The 26,306-nt window shown below is 38.5% G+C and overlaps 1 protein-coding gene across 1 annotated transcript in view; it reads right to left on the bottom strand.

The window, feature by feature from the left end:
• The window catches only part of LOC138692581 (ankyrin repeat domain-containing protein 23-like), a 68,962-nt gene that overhangs the window by 21,977 nt on the left and 20,679 nt on the right, over window positions 1-26,306 (bottom strand). The window contains exons 4-6 of the mRNA XM_069815578.1: window positions 21,555-21,617; window positions 16,827-16,889; window positions 7,697-7,759 (exon numbers count right to left, since the gene is read on the bottom strand). Of these exons, the coding sequence (XP_069671679.1) occupies window positions 7,697-7,759; window positions 16,827-16,889; window positions 21,555-21,617 (189 nt within the window). The remainder of the gene's footprint in view (window positions 1-7,696; window positions 7,760-16,826; window positions 16,890-21,554; window positions 21,618-26,306) is intronic.

The raw sequence follows: 26,306 nt of genomic DNA, 5'->3' as shown, positions 1-26,306 counted from the left end.
CTACCCGTATAGCAATTTCCAGCATTTATAGATATTAGTCTTTTATCATCACCACATCATCATCATCATCATCATCACCATCACCATCATCATCATCATCATCGTCTGGTTCTGAATTAGAATCGTGAACTTCATTAAAAAAACTTCCCTGTTGCTTTCATCATCTCTTTCATTTTCAATGCTATAATGCATATCTTCATCCAGTCATTTTCAAATGTTGTTTGTAGTTTCCATACCCATTGAAGCCAATTACAAAGAGGCTGGAATGATGTCACACATTTTTTCATAAAGTTACTGCATTGCATATCTTATAACCATATAAAAATTATTTCATTTATCTGAGCAAAAAACTGACGTCAGTACTCGAGTGGACTGTAATGGTAATCCACTGGGAAAAATTGTGTATCACTTGATAAAACTCCGTATAACTTTGCAAAGCGTTGCGACAAATAGGTCATGCCCCACTAAGATTGTGACGAGAAATTGCATTGACGCTCAGCTACGCAGTTCTACAGGCGGTGACGTAATACAGGATTAAATATCAATGGATTACTATTATAATCCACGCGACTACTGAAGGATTAAGAATGTACAGTCTTCATTGTTATATTACTATCATCCAGAAGAAACTGGAAACAATTATGACTGCCACAGAAGAATACTGAATCCGATTTTAGACACATGAGCTGAATTCACTGAAATACCACACTACATTAAAGAAAAACTCATTCCAGTATGTAGCTACTTGTGAATCCGGAATGAGGCAGTATAACAAGTGGACAACTACTGAAATACTTGGGGTGTACTGTCAGTAGTACGATGGGATGCTACCAGGAAGTCAAGAGGAGGATAGCAATGGCAAGGAAGTTTTCAATAGAAAAAGAAGCATCTTCTGTAGACCTGATGCAAATCTCTAAGGAATGGATTTAGTGAAGTTTTTTCTGTGGACTTGGGCATTGTATGACGAGGTAGACACATGGACATTACGATAAAAACACGAATCGTTTGAAATGTGGATATGGAGAACAATGGAGCATGTGAAATGGACAGACAGAATACGAAATGAAACTGATCTACAAATCATGGGTAAGGAAAGAATAATGCAGAAATTGATCAAAAAGAGAACAATAAATTGACTGCGTCACTGGCTAAAAAAAAAACCTCCTACTGAAGGATGCAATGGAAGGAATAGTAAACTGCACAGTTCGAGGCAGAATAAGATATCAGGTGATAGAGAACATTAAGATATAACTTAGCTACGGATCGTATGAGGAGACTAAGAGGAATATCACATGCCAGCCCTTTTCATTCTCTCATCTTTTTCATCGCTGTATTTCTCCTCGCCGGCCACCATTGCATGCAGAACGCCCACCACATCATCACAGCCATTTTCACCTCTCCATCCCCGCTGTTTGTTTTGCCACGTCCGCCATAATGACGGGATTGATCTGTTAAGGATGCCTTGCTAGGTTACATTCTTCTTTCTCTTCTAGATTGTATATACATTATTAGGTTAAGTATCTTAGGCTTACAACTCCCGTCTCACCAGCGGGGATCTTTCCTATCTTCGTAGTTCTGTCCCACGGTTTCGAGCGCGACGTCCAACTTGTGCGGCCCGACAGGGCGCCCAGCAACGAAGCAATAGTGGGCCCTTCATACTGCCCCTATATGCAAGTTTAGGTGCCGAACCCGGACCAGACGTCAAGTACACTCACGTAGAGCCCCCATGGGGGTCCGGGACGATTTAAACGTCCCGGTGACCGACTCTGCTCGCAGGGACGGATATATCGCTCCTACGTGTTACCGCTGACTTATGGGTGTCGCAGTGTAATCAACCACAAGTCTCCTGAAGCTACGTGCGATCTCGGATTGCTCCGGCTTTGGGAGGATAGGTCGGAGTTAGCCGAAGTAGTCTGGCGGTTGTGTTCAGTGTAGAGTGGGGAGCCACGGGCGGTTATTCCCGTGGTAGGGGCATAAAACTGCGACACGCCTCTGGTGCAGAACTTGCCGTTAGGTATGTAATGACCAGTTTGAAGGGTAACTTGTGTGAAGTGGGGTGCTTGGGATCGGGCTGTGGGGGGGTCCCCACGGCCGGCACAGACTGCGAAGAATATTTCGGTGTCTTTTTCTTTCGCCCCCCCCCCCGGTGGTAGGCTGACGCCGACGGTTCCGTTAGGGGGGGGCCAGTTGAAAATGTCCTCGCGCTTCTCTTCTCCTCCCTCAGAAAAAGCTAATAAAAAACAATGTACAGGAATTGATACGACTGGTGTCCATATTATGACGAAAACTGCTATGAAATTGGACCCTGAGAAACAAACTGTCAAAGTGCCGCCTCCGAAGTTTATCAGTATCACCTTGGACGGAACAGAAAAGACAATGAAGCATATTAGTCCATTTTACGTGAGACGCGCACTCGACAGACTCGTTGCGAATGTCAAAAGTGCAACTCGCCTACGCAACGGTAGTCTCCTCGTTGTGACAGTATCTCCAAAACAGAGTGAGACGCTCTTGAAAGCGAAGTTGCTAGGGTCTTAGCCTATTAAAGTCGAACGGCACTCCTCGCTGAATATCACGCGGGGAGTAGTGCATACGGATTCTCTGGACGGCATGTCTGATGAAGAGATCCAACTAGAACTGGCGGAGCAGTCTGTGTCCAAGGCTTACCGTTTATTACGTAAGCGGGACGGACAGACTGTTCCCCTGAGCACTGTCTTTTTACCTTCGAAAAGCCTGTCCTACCAGAATACATCCTTGTCGGGTTTGAGCGTGTCCCAGTTCGTGCGTATGTGCCGAACCCAATGCGGTGCTTTAGGTGCCAACGGTTCGGACATACGCAAAAACGTTGCACTAACGATAACGTATGTGCAAAGTGCGGTGGTGCTGATCATGGGGATTCCCCATGTGCCGGCGCCGAGCACTGTGTAAATTGTTCTGGGGACCACGCCTCCAATTCTAAAAATTTCCCGAACTATGTGGTATAAAAAAGGATATTCAAGAGAACCGACTCCGGGAAAATATTATGTTTTTCGAGGCGTGTAAGCGTATTTTAGATCAACAGAAAAAGGCGACGGAAAAATCCTATGCAGCGGTATTGAAAACAGCAACAGAGGGGATTGACGCTTTTACAGAAACGCCACGTCTTTCAAATATACCTGGGAAGCCAATTGAGTTTGGTAACCAGACGTATGTGAAAGTTGCCACTCAGACTGCTGAGTCAGACGACTCGTGTGGCCTTGATATCAGGCTTTACGTTCCAAAAAATATCACTGCCGTGGCAACAGAAAAAGATTAAAGGCCTGGTAGATTGTCGCGACGTCACACTCCGTGTGCGGGTGACGGGTCGAGATCACGGTCTCGGTCCCGCCCTCGATCAAGGTCACGATCAGGTTTGCGATGAACTGGGAGTGAGTCACCACGGTCGAAGGCTAAGCACTCGCAATCAAAGGCACCAATTCATAGAAAGGATAAGAAGAGAAGATCCCGTGTGAAGCCTCCAACATAATTTAGCTCCTCGTTATGACTGATATTGTACAGTGGAATGTGAACGGTATACGCAGCAGATACACAGAACTACAACAATTGATCTATCACGAGAACTCTGCTATATTATGTCTTCAGGAGACACACCTACGGGCTGAAAACTCCCTGAGTATCTCGGGATAATACGTTCACCGGTACGATCGCCTTGCCGGTATTCGTGCCAATGGAGGTTGTGCTCTCCTCCGCCAAAGTATCTTTTTCTCTGTTATCAACGTTAACAGTCCACACCAATCCATAGCCACTACAGTAACTTTACCTTCCATACAGTTCTCAATAGTCTCTCTATACATGCCCCCAGACACCCCTTTCACAGTACAAGAAATTGAAGACATTCTCTCGCAGGTACCTGCTCCATATCTGGTAGTGGGGGATTTCAATGCATCCCACCACTCTTGGAGCTCAAATTCCGATAACGACAGAGGAAATAAAATAGCAGAGGTATGTACCCGTCTAAATCTTGTTATCCTGAATTCAAGAGATGGAACACACATCTCCTTGGCTTACGGTACATACTCCATGATAGATATCTCCATCTGAAGCTCAGTTTTGTCCGCCTTTCGAATGGTCTGTGATTCACGACCTACATGGTAGTGACCACTATCCCATTCGAATGCGTATGTCCGCTTTACGTCCTGCGGAATCTCGATCTCCAAACTGGGTTATTTAAAAGGCGGACTGAGTCGGATTTTCGGAGTCCATATCATTCGATTATAACCGACAAGAAAATGTGGACTCCTTAGTGGATCATTTCTTAAATGTGGTTATAAAGTCTGAGGAATTGTCTATCCCCCGGTCGTCCTCCAGACCAAAACGCTTCTCTGTCCCCTGGTGGACGTATGCTTGCAAAGATGCAAACCGAGTCAGCAGACGTGCCTTACGCCAATTTCAGCGCCATCCGACCCAAGAAAATTTTGTCCTGTTTAAAAGTCTTCCAGCCAAAGCTAGTACTAGTAGGGTACAGGGGCCTTCCGAACCAGTCGGATTTGGAGCCTCTATTGTGAAGCAGGAGAAATATCACTGTATCGGCGACGTAATATCTTGTTGTGCTCATATGCTGTTAAGCTCCGCTCGCAGCCTGAGCACAATTCTTACGACTCCTTTTACCATCTGTCTCCTTGCGGCCGATACAGTGAAAAACCACGGAGACTTCGTCCAGCAGGTGTGCGGTTTCGAGAACTGCTGCCCGAGCTCGACATCCGCTTGCCAACAGTTGGCACACTGGAATATACGACCACTCCACCGTAGACCAAGTGACGTCCCATGTTTGACGTAAGTCTGAGCCGATGTTTTAAAAATTTTACACCCGCTTTTGTTTATAGACTTCGTTTCAGTGAACTTTTATCACAGTATCCAAATTATTGTTTAGTTTTTACTGACGGATCCCGAGTAAATGATTGTGTTGGTTGTTCCTTTATTGCGAATGGACAGATATTTAAATATAAATAGAGCCAGTACACCAGTGTTTTTACCGCAGAATTATATGCTTTTTATAGAGTTTTATTGTTTTTAATTAGGCAACCTCGGGACTGATTCCTTATCTGCTCCGACTCTCTAAGCGCTATTGAGTCACTGCAGCGTCTGAATTCTGATGATTCGCTAGTGTTGAGAACCCAGGATCTTTTCCACACTCTCCTAACCTCTGAATATGAGATTGGAGTAGTGTGGACTCCAGGCCATGTTGGCATTCCTGGAAACGAGGCAGCGTATGCTGCAGCAAGGGACGGTGCTATAAATGGGTGTGAGGTGTACTGCCGTCAGAGGTGGCAAGATATTAAAAATTATTTGAAACATATATTATGGTGGCAATGGGAAAGCGAATGGTCTGCACAAGAGGGAAATAAATTACGAAGAATGAAGAATACTGTTCGCGTTTGCGATTCGTCCACAAGAGCGTCACGACTTGAAGAAGTTTTACTCACCCGGTTGAGGATTAGCCACTGTCATCTGACGCTTGGGCATCTCCTACGTGGCGAGCCTCAGCCGGAGTGTGATCTATGCCATGTTCCACTGACCGTGGAACCTTTTTTATTACAGTGTCGAAAATACGACCGTGCCCGTCGGCAGTATGGAATTCGGCCGACTCTACGTGACGCTCTTGGAAATGATTTTAATTGTACAAGTGCAGTTGTGAGATTTTTATCGAATACAGGACTTGACAAGGTGATGTAGTTTTTAAAGATCCGTTTTACCTATCCTCCGGACTCTTTACATCCGGAGGTTACATTTTTTTAGTGTTCGATTTTAACAAATTTGACGTTCGGACCTTTTACATCCGGGCATTTTATAAATGCGCTAGATAATTTATCTGTGGTGGCATTTGTTTTATTGTTTTGTTGTTTCTTTTGGAATACTACACAGGGTCTGAGAACTTCTCACTTTTATGGTTTTTATGCTTCACCTTGTTGAAACTGCATTTGTTTGCCTCCTTTTAACCGTGACAACGCTTTTTTAGTTCTTTTAAGTATTCTTGTTATTGTATTGTGTTTGTGTTTAGTGAAAGAATTTAGATAAGGGCGCAAATAGCCGTAGTAGCTGACGCGCCCTTTTTAAACCACACTAACTAACTAACTAACTAACTAAGTAACTAACTAACTAAGAGGAAGGTAGAAAAAAGGAAAGATTGCAGAATGCTGAACTTGCAGTGAAAGACATGCCCTTGGGTAGAAAACTATGAATGAATTATGAAATGATAAAACTTAATGTGCTTTCATTTCCCAGAGCACTGACCACTTTCGGATCAAAGAAATGCAATAATTCCTCGGGCTTGCAAAAGAAGCTAGTAAATTTTTGGTATTATGTATTTGTAACCTTGTATTTATGCATAAGTTTCTCGTCTATCACTGCCATCAAAACAAAAGAGAGAAATCTCCTTGAAATAGTAAACGATATCACTGATTTTGTATCGAATACAGAGTCCAAATATGAGAAGCTAATTTCTAAAAAACAGACACATTTTGTGGCATTTGTTATCTTTTACTCTAGAACTTTTGAAATATTTTTGTATAGTTATGTTCAACGTTGTGTTTGTGTTCCTAACTACAACATAATTGTATGTTAATAAGGCACTGTTTATTTTATTTTATAATCCATCCCTCTCTTCCTTACATGACAACCCACGTTGATTTGGTTATCACTGTAATATGTTCTTTGTAACGTGTTTGATCTGCCTGTCTTTAATATTGTTGTATCCCTCATCTAACCCTTTCTAATCTTGTCACAGTTTTCTGCCCACCACCTCTTAAGCGTGATTTATATGTTGCTCATTTTAACGCTATTCGCTGGCTCCTTCTGTCGTTAACGTTACTAATATCTGATTGGAAAATCGATAGCTTATGAACGTTTACACAGTCCTATCTACTCTTTTATTACCTAACTGTTCATAAGAGAGGAATACCGTATTTTAATAACTGTTCTCTCACACATATCTCTCTTTAGCAGTAGTAATCAATTATTCCTTTTTATCTTAAGCTCGGAGGACATAACTTTTACTTTATAAGAAACTAGCATTGGAGGATCCAATTACACAGGACAAGGACAGCACATCATGCCACACATGAGTCTTATCAAATGTGGTTGTAGACAGCAGGATATATCACCGATTGTCCCTGCACTGAAGGCAGATGTATTCACCAGTATTTCATAGATTCAGTCCCTGAAGTCGTGACATCCCATTTCTTTGGAAACTGCTAGTAAAATCAATCGGCTTATTGCTTTGACTGAGCATTAAGGTTTGACACGTTCAACTTGGAATTGAATGTATTTCAGTCCATGGGAATTCAAAATAAGATGATAGTGAAATAAATAACCAGCTTCTTTACACTTGTTTCAGAAAATTTACAGCGGAATAAGGAACTTGTTCAAAGCAAATACAAGCAGCACCATATAAATCAAAATTTTGGTAGCCCCACACCTTATCCAATCCAACCTTCTCATTGTCATCAGCATCCTGTCACTTAGCTATCGCCCTTTTTATTTTTCAGATATTAGCAGTACTGTTACTGTCACTATGTTGCGATATTTACTTGAGTACACATATTTATCATTCAATTAAGTGCCCATTTGAACACACCTTAGCGACTGTGTGCCAGCCTATTCCATAGTTATTCGTACTGTTCAATTACTCTATCTGTAAACATTATAACAGCTCATCACTTACCCTATCCCACTGGAGCCGTAACTGGTGCTCTCCTTCATATTTCTGTCTCAGATCTACTTTCTCCTGTAACCACAAAGGAATCAGGTTCAGACGTAGCCCAGTCAGTAAGATGGCAGTACGATGAGAAAACAGAATAAGACACAACCAACTACTGAATGTACTGTCAATTACTAAACAACACGACATTCTAATACTATCTTCACATTTTGTACACGGAGGATTGCAAAAAAAAAAAAAAAATTTTACTTAATAATAAAAAGAAAAACTATTCTTTTTTGTTTCAAATTATTTTATACTTTTTTTAACAATGCCATGAAATAGTGCGTTTTTTAAATGTATTGCTGCCGTTAACTAATGCTGAGTTCTTGGCAATAAAGCCATTAACTGACTTGTTGTTCTACATTTATCATACACACACATTGTGGTTAATAGGAAAGAGCTGGACATATGATTCTGATTTATTTATTCCTGAAGACTGCACAATGGACAACGCGGTAAAAAAAAAATAAATTTTGTTCAAATGTTTAGACAAATAATCACAACCTGTAAGTAATCAAAAGAATGCAACTGAACTTTTCTTTGGATACTCAAGAATTATATTTTGTACACTGAGACTCTCCCATCTTCTATGATATGATCTTTTGTATCGATTAATCTTTTAACTGTTGAAAATGATAAAGTTAGGAATACCAGCATTTAAGACATTTTAAATTTAATGTGCTGTTTATCAAGTTAAATAAAGTTATTTATTCATAAAATTAATACTCTACTAACTAAAAAAGTACATTTTAGAAAATTAATGGTGAATTTCATAAAAAAAAACTTCAAATTTGCCTCTTTTTGATTCCTTATATCTATTTCACTGAAGGTCTATCATCGATTAACAGTGAGAAATAATTTTTTACAACATTATAAAAAAGTTAGACAGTCCTGTTTTGAATTGGTACAATGTTATAGTTCTGATTTCTAAATCAGTGGGGCATCTGTTCATGCAGTTTGACCATTTGTGGTCCATTGTGACCTTAGGAGGGATTATTCCCCGTGGGCACAAGACAATTGTACACACTTTTTCACCTCATAAAATAAACATTTCTTTTTATCATTATCCGGTCGAGGTGGGTTCCGCCAAGTTGGTGACCGGGGGATGCAATGGTGGCTCTCGTCCTTTTCTTTTAGAACATTAATCGCCTTATCACCACGCAGTCCTTTTCATTCTCTCGTCTTTTTCATCGCTCTATTTCTCCACGCGGGCCACCATTGCATGCGGAACGCCCACCACATCATCACAGCCATTTTCACTTCTCCATCCCCGCTGTTAATTTTTGCCATGTCCGTTACTACGACGGGATTTGTTCAGAATGCCTGTTAAGGCTTCATTCTTCTTCCCCTTCTAGTTCTTATATCTATTATTAGGTTAAGTTTCTAAGGTTTATAACTCCCGTCTCACCAGCGGGATCTTTCCTATCTCCGTGGTCCTGTCCCACGGTTTCGAGCGCGACTTCCGACTTGTGTGGCCCGACAGGGCGCACAGCAACGAAGCAAGAGTGGACCCTTCATACTGCCCCTATATGCAAGTCTAGGTGCGGAGCCCAGACCAGTAGTTATGTACACTCACGTAGAGCCCCAATGGGGGCCCGGGGCGATTTAAACGTCCCGGTGACCCACTCTGCTCGCCGGGCGAATATATCGCTCCGACGTGTTACCGCTGACGTATGGGTGTCGCAGTGTAATCAACCACAAGTCCCCTGAAACTGCGTGCAGTCTCGGATTGCTCCGGCTTTGGTGGGTGGGTCGAAGCTAGCCGAGTAGTCCGGCGGTTGTGTAGTGTAGAGTGGGTAGCCACGGGCAGTTATTCCCGTGACAGGGAACACCACGCGAGGGGTTGTGCATACGGATGGTATGTCCGATGAAGAGTTCCAATTAGAGCTGGTGGAACAGTCCGTGTCCAAGGCTTACCGTTTACTGCGTAAGCGGGACGGAAGAACTGAACCCCTGAGCACAGTCTTTCTGACTTTTGAAACGTCTCTCTTGCCAGAATATATCCTTGCGTGCGTATGTGCCAAACTCAATGCGGTGCTTTAGGTGCCAACGGTTCGGACATAAGCCAAAACGTTGCACAAACAACATCATATGTGCAAAGTGCGGCGGTGCTGACCATAGGGAATCCCCATGTGTCGGCCCCGAGCACTGTGTGAATTGCTGTGGTGACCACGCTTCTAATTCCAAAAATTGCCCGAAATATATGGTAGAGAAAACTATTCAAGAGCTTCGAGTCCGAGAAAATATTACTTTTTTCGAGGCGCGCAAGCGTATTTTCGATCAACAAAAAAAAAGGCGACAGAAAAATCTTATTCCTCAGTATTGCAGAATGCAACAGAGGGAATTCATCCATCCACGCAGACGCCACCTCTCGCAAGTATGCCTGGGAAGCGAATTGAGACCGCGACCCAGACATAAGTTGACTCTGCGACAAAGACTGCTGAGTTAGACGACTCGTGTGGGCTTGTTATCAGGCCTTACGTCCCTAGAAAGATCGCTGCCGTGACAGCAGGGAAGGATTCTAGGCCTGGTAGGACACCGGAACGTCGCGCTCCGAGTTCGGGTGGCGGATCGAGATCACGCTCTCGATCTCGTCCTCGATCAAGATCACGATCAGGAGTGCGACGATCTGCAAGTGAGTCGCCACAGTCCAAGACTAAGCAGTCGCAGACAAAGGCATCAACCCGACGTCCTGGACAAATTACGTCAATTAATTGAAAAAGAACGTCCCAGTTAACATTGTGTGGGACAAAGTCCAGTCGGATAATGGGGACACCTAGTTCTGTAATTCAGGGTCTTCGAACAACGGCGTAACGACCACCAGTCACATAGAAATTGCAGAGATATTCGCTAACTCATTTGCACAGATAAGCAGCTCAAACAATTATGACCCGGAATTTCTAAAAATTAAGGATACTGCGGAGAAACTAACTGTGAACTTTACATCTAATAACACTGAACACTACAATGCACCGTTCACATCCGAGGAGCTGGAGGCGGCACTGGACGCATCCCTTGACACCTCCCCTGTCCCTGACAACATCCATAACCGTATGCTTCGCCATCTTCCGCCAGCTGGAGAATCCTTTCTTCCGGCAATGTACAACAAGATCTGGACTGAGGGTGTATTTCCATCTGCTTGGCGTTCCGCCATTGTAATCCCAGTTCAGAAACCAGGAAAGGATCCTTCTTTAGCTGGCAGTTATAGGCCAATTTGTCTTACCAGCTGCGTATGCAAGGTTATGGAAAAGATGATAAGCAAACGCCTGATGTGGGTACTCGAATCGGAAAACAGATTATCTAATATCCAATGTGTGTTTCGTAAGCACAGATCAGCCGCAGACCATCTTGTTCGACTAGAGACCTCCATTAGAGATGCTTTCCTCAAGAAGGAACATCTAGTGGGATCTTCTTTGATCTAGAAAAGGTTTGCGATACCACATGGCGGTATGGCATTCTACAAACTCTGCATGATTGGGGACTTCGTGGCAGTCTACCAACATTTATTGCGAAGTTCATGCCAGAGCGGTATTTCCGAGTTCGAGTAGGCACCACACTTTCTAACGAACATCTCCAAGAAAATGGCGTTATTCAGGGGCCCGTATTAAGTGTTTTTTTCTGCATTGCGATCAATGGAATTGCCCACTGTGTGGGTGGCCAAGTATCTTCTCTGTGGTACGTTGATGACATCAGTCTATTTTACAGCTCCCGATATCTTCCATCCATCGGTCGACAGTTGCAATTGTTCATCAAAGTACTATCAGTGTGGGCTGTTCGCAATGGCTTTAAATTCTCCACTCTGAAGACGCAGTTTGTCCACTTTTACAACCAACGTGGACTACATGCACATCCTGAACTGCGTCCTAATGAAGTGGAGTTGCAATATACAGACACTGCGAGATTTTTGGGCCTTATCTTTGATTATAAATTAACGTGGGAGGCGCATATACGTGATTTGAGAAGGCGTTGCGAGAAATCCTTAAACATTTTTCGCCTTTTATCAGGGGTTCGCTGGGGTGCACACCGTACAGTGCTTTTACGCCTTTATCGAGCTCTTACACGATCAAAGCTGGATTATGGCTGTTGTATTTATGGCTCAGCAAATAAATCTAAATTAAGTCTTTTAGACACTATCCATCACCAAGGAATACGACTTTCTACATGGGCCGTCCGAACCAGTTAGATAGTGAGCCTGTATTGTGAAGCAGGGGAACCGTCTCTGTATCGGCGACGTAAAATCTTGTTGTGCTCATATGCTGTTAATAGACTTCGTTTTAGTGAACTTTTATCACGATATCCAAATTATTCATTAGTTTTTACTGACGGATCCCGGATAAATGACTGTGTTGGTTGTTCCTTCGTTACAAATGGAGAGATATTTAAATACAGACTGAGCCAATATATAAGTGTTTTTACTGCTGAACTCTATGCTTTTTACAGAGCTTTATTGTTTTTAATTAGGCAACCTCGGGGCAGATTCCTTATACGTTCCGAACTATTTAAGTGCCATCCAGTCCGTGCAGTCTTTTAATTGTGATGATCCGCTTGTGTTAAGAATTCAGGAGCTGTTCCACACTCTCCTTAGTTCTGATTATGAGATTGGAGTAGTGTGGATTCCTGGTCATGTAGGGATTCGAGGAAATGAAGCCGCGGATGCTGCAGCCAGGGATGGTGCACAGAATGGCTCTCTGGTATATTGGCGCGAGAGGTGGCAGGGCATTCGAAACTACTTGAAATATAAAATATGGTGGAAATGGGAAGGAGAATGGTCTGCACAAGAGGGAAACAAATTACGAAACATAAAGAATAGTGTTCGAGTTTAGGATTCGTCCACAAGAGCGTCACGACACGAGGAGGTTTTACTCACCCGGTTGATGATTAGCCACTGTCATCTGACACATGGCTATCTCCTACGAGGCGAGCCTCAGCCGGAGTGTGATATGTGCCATGTTCCACTTACGGTGGAACATTTTTATTGCGTTGTAGAAAATATGACCAAGTCCGCCGGCAATATGGAATTCGGCCGACACTACGTGACGCTCTTGGAAATTATTTTAATTGTACAAATGCAGTTCTGAGATTTTTATCGAATACAGGTTTGGATAAGGTGATTTAGTTTTTTATTGATCCGTTTTACTTATCCTCCGGACCCTTTATATCCGGAGGTTACAATTTTTGTTTAATATTTGATTTTACATTGTTGATATTTTCGGACTTTATACATCCGAACATTTTATATAATTTATTGTTTTTAATATATGATTTACAATTTATCTCCGGTGGTCTTATTATTATTGTTTTATTTGTTCTTCTTGAAAAGCACTTAGAGTATTAGAATTACTCACTTTTATGATTCTGTAGAAATCACCTTATGTCTACTGCATTTGTGTGCCTCGTTTTATCGTGACAACGTTTTTTAGCACTCTGATTATTATATTACTTATTATATATTTGTTATATTAAGATTTTTAGATAAGGGCTCAAATAGCCATAGTAGCTGACGCGCCCTTCTTAAACTCTACTACTACTACTTTTTATCATTATTTGAATTTCGCTTCTATAAATATTTAGACAGTATACTTAAAACACCTATTACTTTGGATTTACCATTTATTACTTAGACTACACAGCAGAAACACAAAAACATATTTGAATCCCACTTTTTAGAAAGAAACTAAGTCAAAATTTGCTATTTTTATTTTAACTGATGAAATGATTAATAGTTTCAATGCTCACTAATTGGCGGAGAAAAACACTTAGTCAAACCTCTCCCTGTATCTTTAACATCAAGTTGATATTTATATACGGCGCTGGTAAACTGGTATTTTTCATAAAATAAGTTTCTTTTGCTCTCCAGAAAAGTAGCATATTTTGACTTAGTTCCTTTCTAAAAAGTGCGATTCATTTCCAATCAAACTGAATATCTGGATTGCTACTTTCTAATGATGCACTGTTGAGTATCAATTAGTGAGCAAGTGATCATGACTGAATGATTACTTGTACCACAAAGAAGGCTGCCAAACTTGCATGTCTTCTCCATGCACGCAACAGTCAGATCATTTCATGAAGTCGAAGTGGTGTTTCGTGGTTTAATGATTCAGTGGTACAAGGGAAAAAATTGGTACCATGCGGTGTACTTTCAACACAATTTAGTTTATAGATTAGTTTTTCATACTGCAGTTTTAAGCTGAGCTTATAGAAAAATAAAAAAGACTAGAATATTTTACAATTTAAACGCCATAAAAATACATTTCATTGGATTTCTTATAAATTTAACGAAACCTGCTTCAGATGGTAAGCGGACTGTATGCAGATATAAGCATTAAGATTGTTTGCACTGTATATTCTACAAAAATTCCTTATTAACAATAATGTTTGTTCGGAAAATATTTAAAGTTTTACTCCATAAAGTCAGGAGCACCACTGTAAATTCACAACTGTAAATTTTATAAAGGCCTGAATAGAAGGCAAACATGATTTTACATTGTAAACAAGTAGAATAAAATTAAAAACTTCTATGGAGAAAAAAAAGTGACATGGTTTGATTATATACATTTAAACACTGTTTATAATTAATAGAGAATAGAAGATAAACATAACAGAGATTTCTGTTGACTTAAAAATAATATCATAATATAGTTTTAAACATTGTGTTCAAAACGTTTTAATCAAATTATATTGTTTTAATCTAGGGCTGGACGCAGGGAGCGAATCCAAACTCTAACCGGGAATGTTTAATATTCTTCCGTCACAGCATCAATGCTGCGCGGTGTTCGGCAGAGAAGAAAGAGGTTGAAGAGAAGTCACATAGCTCACCGTTAAAGAGTAGAATTCGCTCTTGATGCCCAGCCCTGTTTTAAACAATTTTGAACACTTTGTTCAAAATGTATTGTTTAACACAAGCCAACCCTGTGTACATAGTTGGGTCTACAGATTGGTCTTAACTCTTCTTCAATAAACGATATCAATAGGTTTGTATCGAATATTGGGTCCAGATTTGAGAAGCGAATTTCTCAAAAACAGGCACATATTGTCGAATTTATTATTTTTCACTTTACAACTATTGAAACATCTTTGTATAGTTATGTTCAACGTTGTATTTGTGTTCCTAAGTACAACATAAATGTATATTAATAAGTAGACATCGGACGTTAAGGCACAAAAAAATTGTATTTTAGGCGACTAAAATAGCTCTGTAAGCAACAAAAATAGGGCAATAAAAGGGTTTGAAATTTTATTGAATCACCTATAATTCATGAAGTGAACATCCATTAGATCATCAGTAGCTAACTTAACAAAGTACACTGGAAAAGTAGTTTCTCTGTTGTACAGACTTGTTTCACTTGCACTTATTCATCCACAACTTCACGTCCATGATTTGAATTACAATAAACAACAAGCAAATTTCAAGAATAACGCACAAATTTCTGTCACGTTTATTGGACAAAATCAGTGTGACGATGATTAATGTAACAATAATGAGATGTCGGTAGAACCGCGAAGACCTACCAGCAAGCACCGTATTTTTACACCACAAATTATAGTTGGACTCACCGGGATTCGAAACCTGGTTATCAGCGTGGAAATACAACGCTTTATGTATTCGACTAATAACTGATATTTGTTGTTGTTTAGTCAACTGTACAAAGACAGATTTGAACCTCAAAAGTGACACCAATAAGGCATCACTCATGAGGCAACTCTGCCAGAAATTAATGAGGTAGGTAAGTGCTGGAGTCAGGTAGCAGTGCTGGGTAAGGGCAAGGTTGATTACCGAGTAAGAGAAACAACACTGCATTGCAACAGAGTGTCCCATATCTATGGCTACTATGAGAACTGCAGTTTTCTTAGTTTCGAATGCAGAAATAAGTGCAGTATTATTGAGTGAGTAGTCAAATGAAGAGAAATGCAAAAAAGGTACATATAAAAGAAGCAAGGAAAGGCCAAAAACGTAGGTCTACATATTAAAGTAAAAAAGGCGTAAACGACCATAGAGGCAAAAAAAAAGACAAGATAAAACTTTATCAGAATGCTTCATTTCTCATGATTCGTGCTTAAATATGAACATTCAAATAAAATAGGCATTTTCCAAAACATCCGATGTCTATTAATAAGGCACTGTTTGTTATACTTTATAATCCATTCTTCAGCTCTTTACATGACAACCCAGGCTGATTTGGTTATGGCTGTAATGTATTCTCTGTAACGTGTTTGATCTTCCTGTCTGTCCTATTGTTGTATCCCCTCATCTAATCCTCTGTAATCTTGTCACAGTCTTCTGCGTCCCGTCCCTCAAACGTGATTTCTATGTTGCTGATTTTAAGCTATTCGCTAGCTTCTTTTGTTGATATTGTTACCTTCATGCTTTTCCAGAATGAATATCTGGCTGCAAATTCACTAACTCGTAACCATTTACACAGTCCTATCTCCTCTTTTACTTCTTAATTGTTTATAACAGTGGAATATCTTAATAACAGTTCTTTCACATTTTTTCTTTAGCAGGAGTAGTCAATTATTTCTCTTCTGCACTGAAGGCAGATGTATTCACCTGTTGTTCAGAGATTCATTCCCTGAAGTCCAGACAGCCCATTTCTTTGGAAGCTGCTAATTAAATCAACAAGCTTATCGCTTTGACTGACACGTTCAACTTGTCTTTGAGTCCATTCTAGTCAATGAGAATTCAAAATAAGACGCTAGTGAAATAAATAACCTGCGTCATTAGAGAATTATGCCAGCAAATTGGCCGGCGAAGAAGGAAGCTTGTACAAAGCAAATATAAGCAGCGCCATATAAATCACACTTTATCTAGCCCCTCACGTAATTCAATCAAACCTTCTCACTGTCGTCAGCATCCTGTCACTTAGCTATCAACCTTTTCATTTTCAGATACGAGCAGTACTGTTACTGTCACTATGTTGTGATGAATACTGGAGTACATATTTATCATTCAATTAAGTGCCTATTTGAACATACCTTAGCATCTGCATGTCTGCCTATTTTACAGTTTTTCGTGCTTACTTCTCCAACCTTCAATGTAACCTCAACAGTCCAATTACTGTAACTGTAACCATGGTAACGGCTCATCACTTACCTTTTGCTTCTGGAGCCGCAATTGGTGCTCTCCATCATATTTCTTCCTCAGTTCAACTTTCTCCTGAAACCAAAAAAGGAATCAGGTTCAGACGTAGCCCAGTGAGTAAGGTGGCAGTACGATGAGAAGCAGAATAACACACAACTAACTACTGAATGTACTGTCAAATACTAAACAACAAGGCATTATAATACTATCTTCACATTTTGTATACGCAGAGTTGGAAAAAAATAGATTTACTCAATAATAAAATGAAAAAACAATTTTTTTGTTTTAAACTGTTTTTATACCGGTACCTTTTTAAACAGTGTCATGAAATTGTGCGTTTTTTTAAGTATTCCTGTTGTTGTCCTTAAGTAATGCTGAGTTCTTGGCAATAAAGCCATTGACTGACTTGTTGTCCTACATTTCTCACACACAGTGTGGTTTAGAGGAAAGGGCTGGACATATGATTCTGATTTATTTATTTCAAAAGACTGCACAATGGACAACGTGACGAAGAAAAAATTCAAATTTTGTTCAAGTGTTTAGAGAAATAGTCATACCCTGTAAGTAATCAAAAGGAAGAAACTGAACTTTTCTTTGGATACTCAGGATTTATATTTCATACACTGAGACTCTCCCACCTTCTATATCTATGATATGAAATTTTGAGTTGATTAATCTTTTTAAAGTTGAAAATTATAAAGTTAGGAAAACTAGCATTTAAGGCATTTTAAATTTATTGTGCTGTTTGTCAAGTTAAATAAGGTTATGTATTCATAAAATTAATATTCCACTAACTAAAAAAAAGTACATTTTTTAAAACTATGATGAATTTCATAAAAACCACTATTTTCAAATTTACCTCTGTATGATTGCTTATATTTTACTGAAGAACTATAATCGATTAACAGTGAGAAATAATGGTATACATCATTATAAAAAAAGTTAGACAGTCCAGTTTTGAGTTGGTACAATGTTATAGTTCTGATTTCTGAAACAGTGGGTCATCTGTTCCCGCTGTATGACCATTTGTGGTTCATTGTGAGGTTAGGAGGGATTATTCCACGCTGGCACAAGCCAATTGTACACACCTTTCCACCCCTTTCAATAAACACTTCTTTTTAATCATTATCTGAATTTCGCTTCTCTAAATATTTAGACAGCATATTTAAAACATCTGTTACTTTGGATTTACCATTTATTAGTTAGACTACACAACAGAAACACGAAACCACATTTCCAATCAAACTGAACATCCGGATTTCTACTTTCTAATGATGCACTGTTGAGTATCAATTATTAGTGAGCAAGTGATCATGACTGAATGATTACTTGTACCACAGAGAAGGCTGCCATACTTGCATGTCTTCTCCATGCACGCAACAGTCAGAACATTTCATGAAGTAGAAGTGGCGCTTCGTGCTTTAATGACTCAGTGGTACAAGAGAAAAAATTGGTACCGTGTGGTGTACTTTCAACACTTTATTTTATAGCTCAGTTTTTCGTACTGCAATTTTAAGCTGAGCTTGTAGAAAAATAAAAAGCACTAGAATATTTTGTAATTTAAAAACCTTAAAATACATTTTCATTGGATTTCTTATAAATTTAACAAAACCTGCTTCAGATGGTAAGCGGCCTGTATGCGGATATAAGCATTCAGATTATTTGCACTGTATATTCTACAAAAATTCCTTATTAACAATAATGTTTGTTCGGAAAAAAGTTAAAGTTTTGTTCCATAAAGTCAGGAGGAACAGTGTAAATTCACTATTGTAAATATTATAAAGGCCTGAATAGAAGACAAACATGATTTTATATTGTAAACAAGTAGGATACAATAAATAACTTGTACGGAGAATAAAAGTGACATGGTTTGATTATGGTACTTTTAAACTCTGTTTATTATTAACAGAGAAATATATAATAAACATAATAGAGATTTCTGTAGACTTAAAAATTAATATCATAATACAGTTTTAAACACTGTCAGACTACACCTGTGGAGTAATGGTTAGCGCCTGGCCGCAAAACCAGGTGGCCCGGGTTCGTTTCCCTGTTGGGACAAGTTTCCTGGTGATGTTTTACCGGGGTTTTCCCTCAACCCAATATGAGCAAATGCTGGATAACTATCGGTGCTGGACCCCAGACTCATTTCACTGGCATTATCACCTTCATCTCAATCATACGCTAAATAACCTAAGATGTTGATAAAGTATCGTAAAATAATCCTCTAAACTAAATTAAACATTGTGTTCAAAACGTTTTAATCAAAGAATATTTTTAAACCAGGGCTGGGCACAGGGAGCGAATCCAAACTCCAAACGGGGACGCTTAATATTCATCCGTTACGGCATCAATGCTGCGCGATATTTGACACGCACGAAAGAGGTTGAAGAGAAGTCACATAGCTCACCGTGAGTGAGTAGAATTCGCTCTTGATGCCCAGCCCTGTTTTAAATAATTTTCAACACTTCGTTCAAAATGTATTGTTTAACACAAGCCAACCCTGTGCTCATGGTTGGGTCTACAGATTCGCCTTAACTCCTCTTCAATAAACGATGTCAATAGGTTTGTATCGAATATGGAGTCCAGATTTGCTAAGCGAATTTCTCAAAAACAGGTACATATTTTCGAATTTTTATTTTTTACTCTACAACTATTGAAACATTTTTGTATAGTTATGTTCAACGTTGTATTTGTCTTCCTAAGTACAACATAAATGTACGTTAATAAGTAGACATCGGAAGTTAAGGCACTGAAAAAATTGTATTTTAGTCGTCTAAAAAGGCTCTAAAAGCAACAGAAATAGGGCAATAATAGGCATTGAAATTATATTGAATCACCCATAATTCATGAAGTGAACATCCATTAGACCGTCAGTAGCTAACTTAACAAAGTACACTGGAAAGGTAGTTTCTCTGTTCTACGGACTTGTTTCACTTGCACTTATTCACCCACAACTTCACGTCCATAATGTGAGTTACAAGAAACAACAAGGAAGTGTGACGATGATTAATGTAAGAATAATAAGAGCCGTGATGTCCTACCAGCAAGAACCGTGTTTGTCCATCACAAAATATAGTTCGACTCGCCGGGATTCGAAACCGGGTTATCAGTGTGGAAATCGAACGCTTCATGTATTCGATTAATAACAGATGTTTGTTATTGTTTAGTCAACTGTTCGAATACAGGTTTGAACCTCACAAGTGACACCAACAAGGCACCACTCATGAGGCAAATAAGCCAGGAATTAATGAGGAAAGTCAGTGCTGGAGTCAGGTAACAGTGCTGGGTAAGGGCAAGGTCGATTCCCGAGTAAGAGAAACAACACTGCATTGCAACAGGGTGTCCCATATCTATGGCTACTATAAGAATGCAAATTTTTAATTTCGAAAGTAGAAATAAATGCAGTATTGTTTAGTGAGTAGTCATATGAAGAAAAAGGCAAAGAAAGGTACATATATTATAAAAGGAAGAAAAGGCCAAAAAATAGTAGGCCTACATATTAAAGTAAAAAGGCGTAAACGACAAAAGAGGCAAAAAAAAAGAAGATAAAACTTCATCGGAATGCTTCATTTCTCATGATTCGTGCTTAAATATGAACATTCAAATAAAATAGACATTTTCCGAAACATCCAATGTCTATTAATAAGGCACTGTTTTTTATACTTTATAATCCATTCTTCAGCTATTTACATGACGACCCAGGGTGATTTGGTTATGGCTGTAATGTATTCTTTGTAACGTGTATGATCTGCCTGTCTGTCCTATTGTTGAATCCCCTCATCTAATCCTCTGTAATCTTGTCACAGTCTTCTGCGTCCCGTCCCTCAAGCATGATTTATATGTTGCTGATTTTAAGCTGTTCGCTAGCTTCTTTTGTTGTTATCGTTACCTAGATGCTTTTCCAGAATAAAAATCTGGCTTGAAATTCGTTAGCTCAAAACATTTACACGGTCCTATCTCTCTTTTACTTCTTAACTGTTTATAAAAGTGGAATATTTTAATAACATATCTCTCACATATTTTTCTTTAGTAGTTGTAAGCTTAGTCAATAATTTCTTTTTATCTACAGCCCGGGGGACATAACTTTTGCTTTTTAAGGAACTAGCATTCGAGGTTCCAATTACACAGGACAAGGACACAACACATCATGCGACACATGCGTTTTATCAAATGTTTTTAGAACCTGCATATATCACCGCTCGTGTCTGCACTAAAGGCAGATGTATTCACCAGTTGTTCAGAGATTCATTCCGTGAAGTCCTGACATCCCGTTTCATAGAAGCTTTTAGTAAAATCGCTTTGACTGAGCGTTAATGTTGGACACGTTCAACTTGACATTGAAGGAATTTTAGTCAACGTGAATTCAAAATGACACGCAAGTGAAATAAATAACCAGCTACAATAGAAAATTTTAATAAAATTTTAATAAGGAAGCTTGTTCAAAGCAAATAAAGTAGAACCATATAAATCACACTTTAGCCAGCCCCTCACCTTATCCAATCAAACCTTCTCACTGTCATCAGTGACCTGTCACTTAGGTATGACACTTTTAATCTTTCAGATATTAGCAGTACTCTTACTGTCACTATGTTGTGATATATAATAGAGTACCCATATTTATCATTCAATTAAGTGCCCATTTGAACACATTTTAGCAACTGTGTGCCTGCCTATTCTAAAGTTATTCGTGCTGTCCAATTACTGTACCTGTAATCATGGTAATAGCTCATCACTTACCTTTGCCTGCTGGAGCCGCAACTGGTGCTCTCCTTCATATTTCTGCCTCAGTTCTACTTTCTCCTATAACCAAAAAGGAATCAGGTTCAGACGTAGCCCAGTCAGTAAGGTGGTAATACGATGAGAAACAGAATAACACACAACCAACTACTGAATGTTCTGTCAACTACTAAACAACACGATATTCTAATACTATCTTCACATTTTGTACACGCAGGGTTGGAAAAAAAATAGTTTTGTTAATAAAATGAAAAAACATATTTTTTTGTTTAAAATTATTTTTATACTTTTTTAAACAGTGTCATGAAGTAGTGGGTTTTTTTTAAAGGTATTGTTGATGTTATCTAATGCTGAGTTCTTGGCAATAAAGCCATTAACTGACTTGCTGTCCTACATTTTTCACACACAGTGTGGTTTAGAGGAAAGGGCTGGACATATGATTCTGATTTATTTCGGAAGACTGCACATTGGAGAATGTGGTGAAGAAAAAATTCCAGTTTTGTTCAAGTGTTTAGACAAATAGTCATACCCTGTAAGTAATCAAAAGGAAACTTTTCTTTGGATATTCAGGAATTATATTTTGCACACTGAGACTCTCCCATCTTCTATGATATGATCTTTTGAGTTGATTAATCTTTTAACTGCTGAAAATTATGAAGTTAATATTTTTTTTTTAAATATGAAACATGTTTTATACATAGGGTTGCCAGATGGTTATTTTAAAATGAGCGAAATTCCAGTTTGTTTTAGAAAATTTAGGGAAACCAGCATTTAAGGCATTTTAAGTTTATCGCACTGTTTATTAAATTAAATAAGGTTATTTTTTCATAAAATTAATATTCTACTAACTAAAAGAAAAATACATTTTTGAAAATTAATGGTGAATTTCATAAAAAATATTATTTTCAAATTTACCTGTGTTTGATTCGTTATAGCTATTTCACTGAAGATCTATCATCTATTAACAATGAAATGTAATTTTTTACAATACTATAAAAAAGTTACACAGTCCAGTTTTGAATTGATACAATGTTATATTTCTCATTTCTAAAACAGTGGGACATCTGTTCCCGCTGTTTGACCACTTGTGGTTCATTGTGAGCTTAGGAAGGATTATTCCACGTGGGCACAAGCCAATTGTACACATCTTTCCAACACTTTAAATAAACACTTTTTTCAACCATGATCATAATTTCGCTTTTCTAAATATTTAGACAGCATGCTTAAAGCATCTAATACTTTGGATTTACCATTTATTACTTAAACTACACAACAGAAATACAAAGACACATTTCCAATCAAACTGAATAAGTGAATTTCTACTTTCCTATGATGCACTGCTGAATATCGATTAGTGAGCAAGCAGTAGCGGCTCATAAACATTTAATGCCTAGTGGCAGAGATAAGGATAATTATAAACTTACTTAATTACTTACTTACTTATTGGCTTTTAAGGAACCCAGAGGTTCATTGCCGCCCTCACATAAGCCCGCCATTGGTCCTTATCCTGGGCAAGATTAATCCAGTATCTGTCATCATATCCCACCTCCCTCAAATCCATTTTAATATTATCTTCCCACCTACGTCTCGGCCTTCCAACTAAGACTCTATATGCATTTCTGGATTCGCCCATACGTGCTACATGTCCTGCCCATCTCAAACGTCTGGATTTAATGTTCCTAATTATGTCAGATGAAGAATACAATGCGTGCAGCTCTGCGTTGTGTAACTTTCTCCATTCTCCTGTAACTTCATCCCTCTTAGCCCCAAACATTTTCCTAAGAACCTTATTCTCAAACACCCTTAATCTCTGTTCCTCTCTCAAAGTGAGAGTCCAAGTTTCACACCCATATAGAACAACCGGTAATATAACTGTTTTATAAATTCTAACTTTCAGATTTTTTGACAGAAGACTAGATGACAAAAGCTTCTCAACCGAATAATAACATGCATTTCTCATATTTATTCTGCGTTTAATTTCCTCCCGAGTGTCATTCATATTTGTTACTGTTGCTCCAAGATATTTGAATTTTTCCATCTCTTCGAAGGATAAATCTCCAATTTTTATAGTTCCATTTCCTACAATATTCTGGTCACGAGACATAATCATATACTTAGTCATTTCGGGATTTACTTCCAACCCTATCGCTTTACTTGCTTCAACAAGAATTTCCGCGTTTTCCCTAATCGTTTGTTGATTTTCTCCTAGCATATTCACGTCATCCACATAGACATGAAGCTGATGTAACTCATTCAACTCCAAACCCTATTATCCTGAACTTTCCTAATGGCATATTCTAGAGCGAAGTTAAAAGTAAAGGTGATAGTGCATCTCCCTGCTGTAGCCCGCAGTGAATTGGAAAAGCATCAGATAGAAACTGGCCTATACGGACTCTGCTGTAAGTTTCACTAAGACACATTTTAATTAATCGAACTAGTTTCTTGGGAATACCAAATTCAATAAGAATATTATATAAAACTTCTCTCTTAACCGAGTCATACGCCTTTTTGAAATCTATGAATAACTGATGTACTGTACCCTTATACTCCCATTTTTTCTCCAATATCTGTCGAATACAAAAAAAAAAAAAATCTTATCAATAGTCGATCTATTACGCCTGAAACCACACTGATGATCCGCAATAATTTCATCTACATATGGAGTTAATCTTTTCTAAAGGATATTCGACAAAATTTTGTACGACGTCAACAAAAGTGATATTCCTCGAATGTTACTACAGTTAGTCTTGTCCCCCTTCTTAAAAATAGGTACGATTATGGACTCCTTCCATTGTTCTCGTACAATTTCCTTTTCCCAAATTGCAAGTACAAGTTTATAAATTTCGCTAGATAATGCCCTTCCACCCTCTTGTATTAATTTTGCTGGAATTTGATCAATACCTGGAGACTTGTACTTTTTCAGATTTTCTATCGCAATTTCGACTTCAGAAAGTGTGCGTTCCGATATGTATGGCTCAGCAGTTTGTATTTGAATTTCGTCCTGATCATTTCTATTTGGCCTATGTATATAATAAATAGTAACAATAATGACATTATTATTATTATTAGTATTATTATTATTATTATTATTATTATTATTATTATTATTATTAAAGTCACCAAAATGTATACAGCTGTACACAAAGTCCAGACATATTATAGGAAAAATACGCATTTGTCGGTTAATAGACAGACATTCCATCAATAATGTAACGTAATTTATTTATTTACTTGGTTATTTAACGACGCTATATCAACTACGAAGTTATTTAGCGTCGATAGGATTGGTGATAATGCTATAGTATTTGACGAGATGAGGTCGAGGATTCACCATAGTTTACCTGACATTTGCCTTACGATTTGGGAAAACCTCGGAAAAAACTCAACCAGGTAATCAGCTCAAGCGGGAATCGAACCTGCGCCCGAGAGCAACTCCGAATCGGCAGGCAAACGCCTTAGCCGACAGAGCTACGCCGGTGGCTCGTAACGTAATAGTGGGAAGAATTCAAACATCTGTCGTATGGTAAACAATGAAATAATCATTAGTTCTTTTTTATTTCTACATAGTACAATTTCTACATGCAGCCAAGCAACTCGTTTTGAATGAGTTTAGAAGTACCCTTAAATGCTTTTGACTTGATTAAGTGCTCTTTTAACTTTTTAAGTTTTATCTCTAACTCAGAACTGAAGTGAATTAATTCACAAAACACGCCCCTGCATTCTAAGTCGTCGGATTTATCGTACCTTGTTAAAGAGTGTCTGTACTCTGAATTTGGTGAAAAAAAATTGAAAATGTGTTTTAATAAAAGATAAAGACCGTAATTTTAGCCTGTTACATACAATAATACTTGAAGAATAACCCCTAAAAATTTAAAATATGTATCTTATGTAAGTCCTGAGAAAAGTGCACCTAAATTAGATGAAATTTACATTGTTGGGATAGGCAGTACAGACGCCCCTTTAAATTTACTGCTGCTTAAAATTTTATACAATTTATTATTAAATTCAGGACATATCTGTTTTCTTCAACTTGCTCCTTGTGTTTTGCAATCGTGAGTCTGTAATGTAAGTTTAACTGAATTTCAATATTTTCTTTAACCAGCACAGACAAACTGAAGACGTTATTCATACGAACTTTTGACTTTTGTGTTTTAGTTTACCCTTTAGCCCTAAGTGTAGTAAATCTTTAAAACCCCTTTTGACTAGTTACATTCACCTCGGAACAGAACACTCGGGAAACAGAAGAACACTTCTCCATATCTCATCCACACAACCAGTTGTTTTTTTTTTACAATAAACATCCAAGTTGAATTGGCAGATATGTTAACTTTAGCACTTTGCTGTTTTTAGTGAATATTTAAACACCGTGTAAGTAAATTATTTAACAGGAATTTAGTTTTCATAATTTCTTAATATTGAAAGCGGAAATTTTAATGAAGTGATAACTGATTTCTTCACAACTTACGTAACACGATAACACTTCACAGGCTTACAGTTTCGCACTACAGTTAGAAATATACTGAAATAAAATCATCCTTAAACAAGGTATTTTAAGAAACCGGCAAGGATTTTATTACCTTATTTTTGCATCCTTCTCTCTAAGAAACTTATTCCGACAAAGCGGGAAAACAGACGAGAGTGCGAGGTGAGAGAGTGAGATAGTAAATGGGTTAGTATAGAGCTATGCACGCATTTAAAAACGAAAGCGGTATTCTGTGCCTGGCACATTTTTAGATGCTGAAATGGACGGGA

The sequence above is a fragment of the Periplaneta americana genome, chromosome 17 (assembly GCF_040183065.1).
Source record: "Periplaneta americana isolate PAMFEO1 chromosome 17, P.americana_PAMFEO1_priV1, whole genome shotgun sequence".
NCBI lineage: Eukaryota > Metazoa > Arthropoda > Insecta > Blattodea > Blattidae > Periplaneta > Periplaneta americana.
The sequence above is the reverse complement of the archived record's forward strand: the minus strand, read 5'-3'. Positions and strand labels throughout refer to the sequence as shown.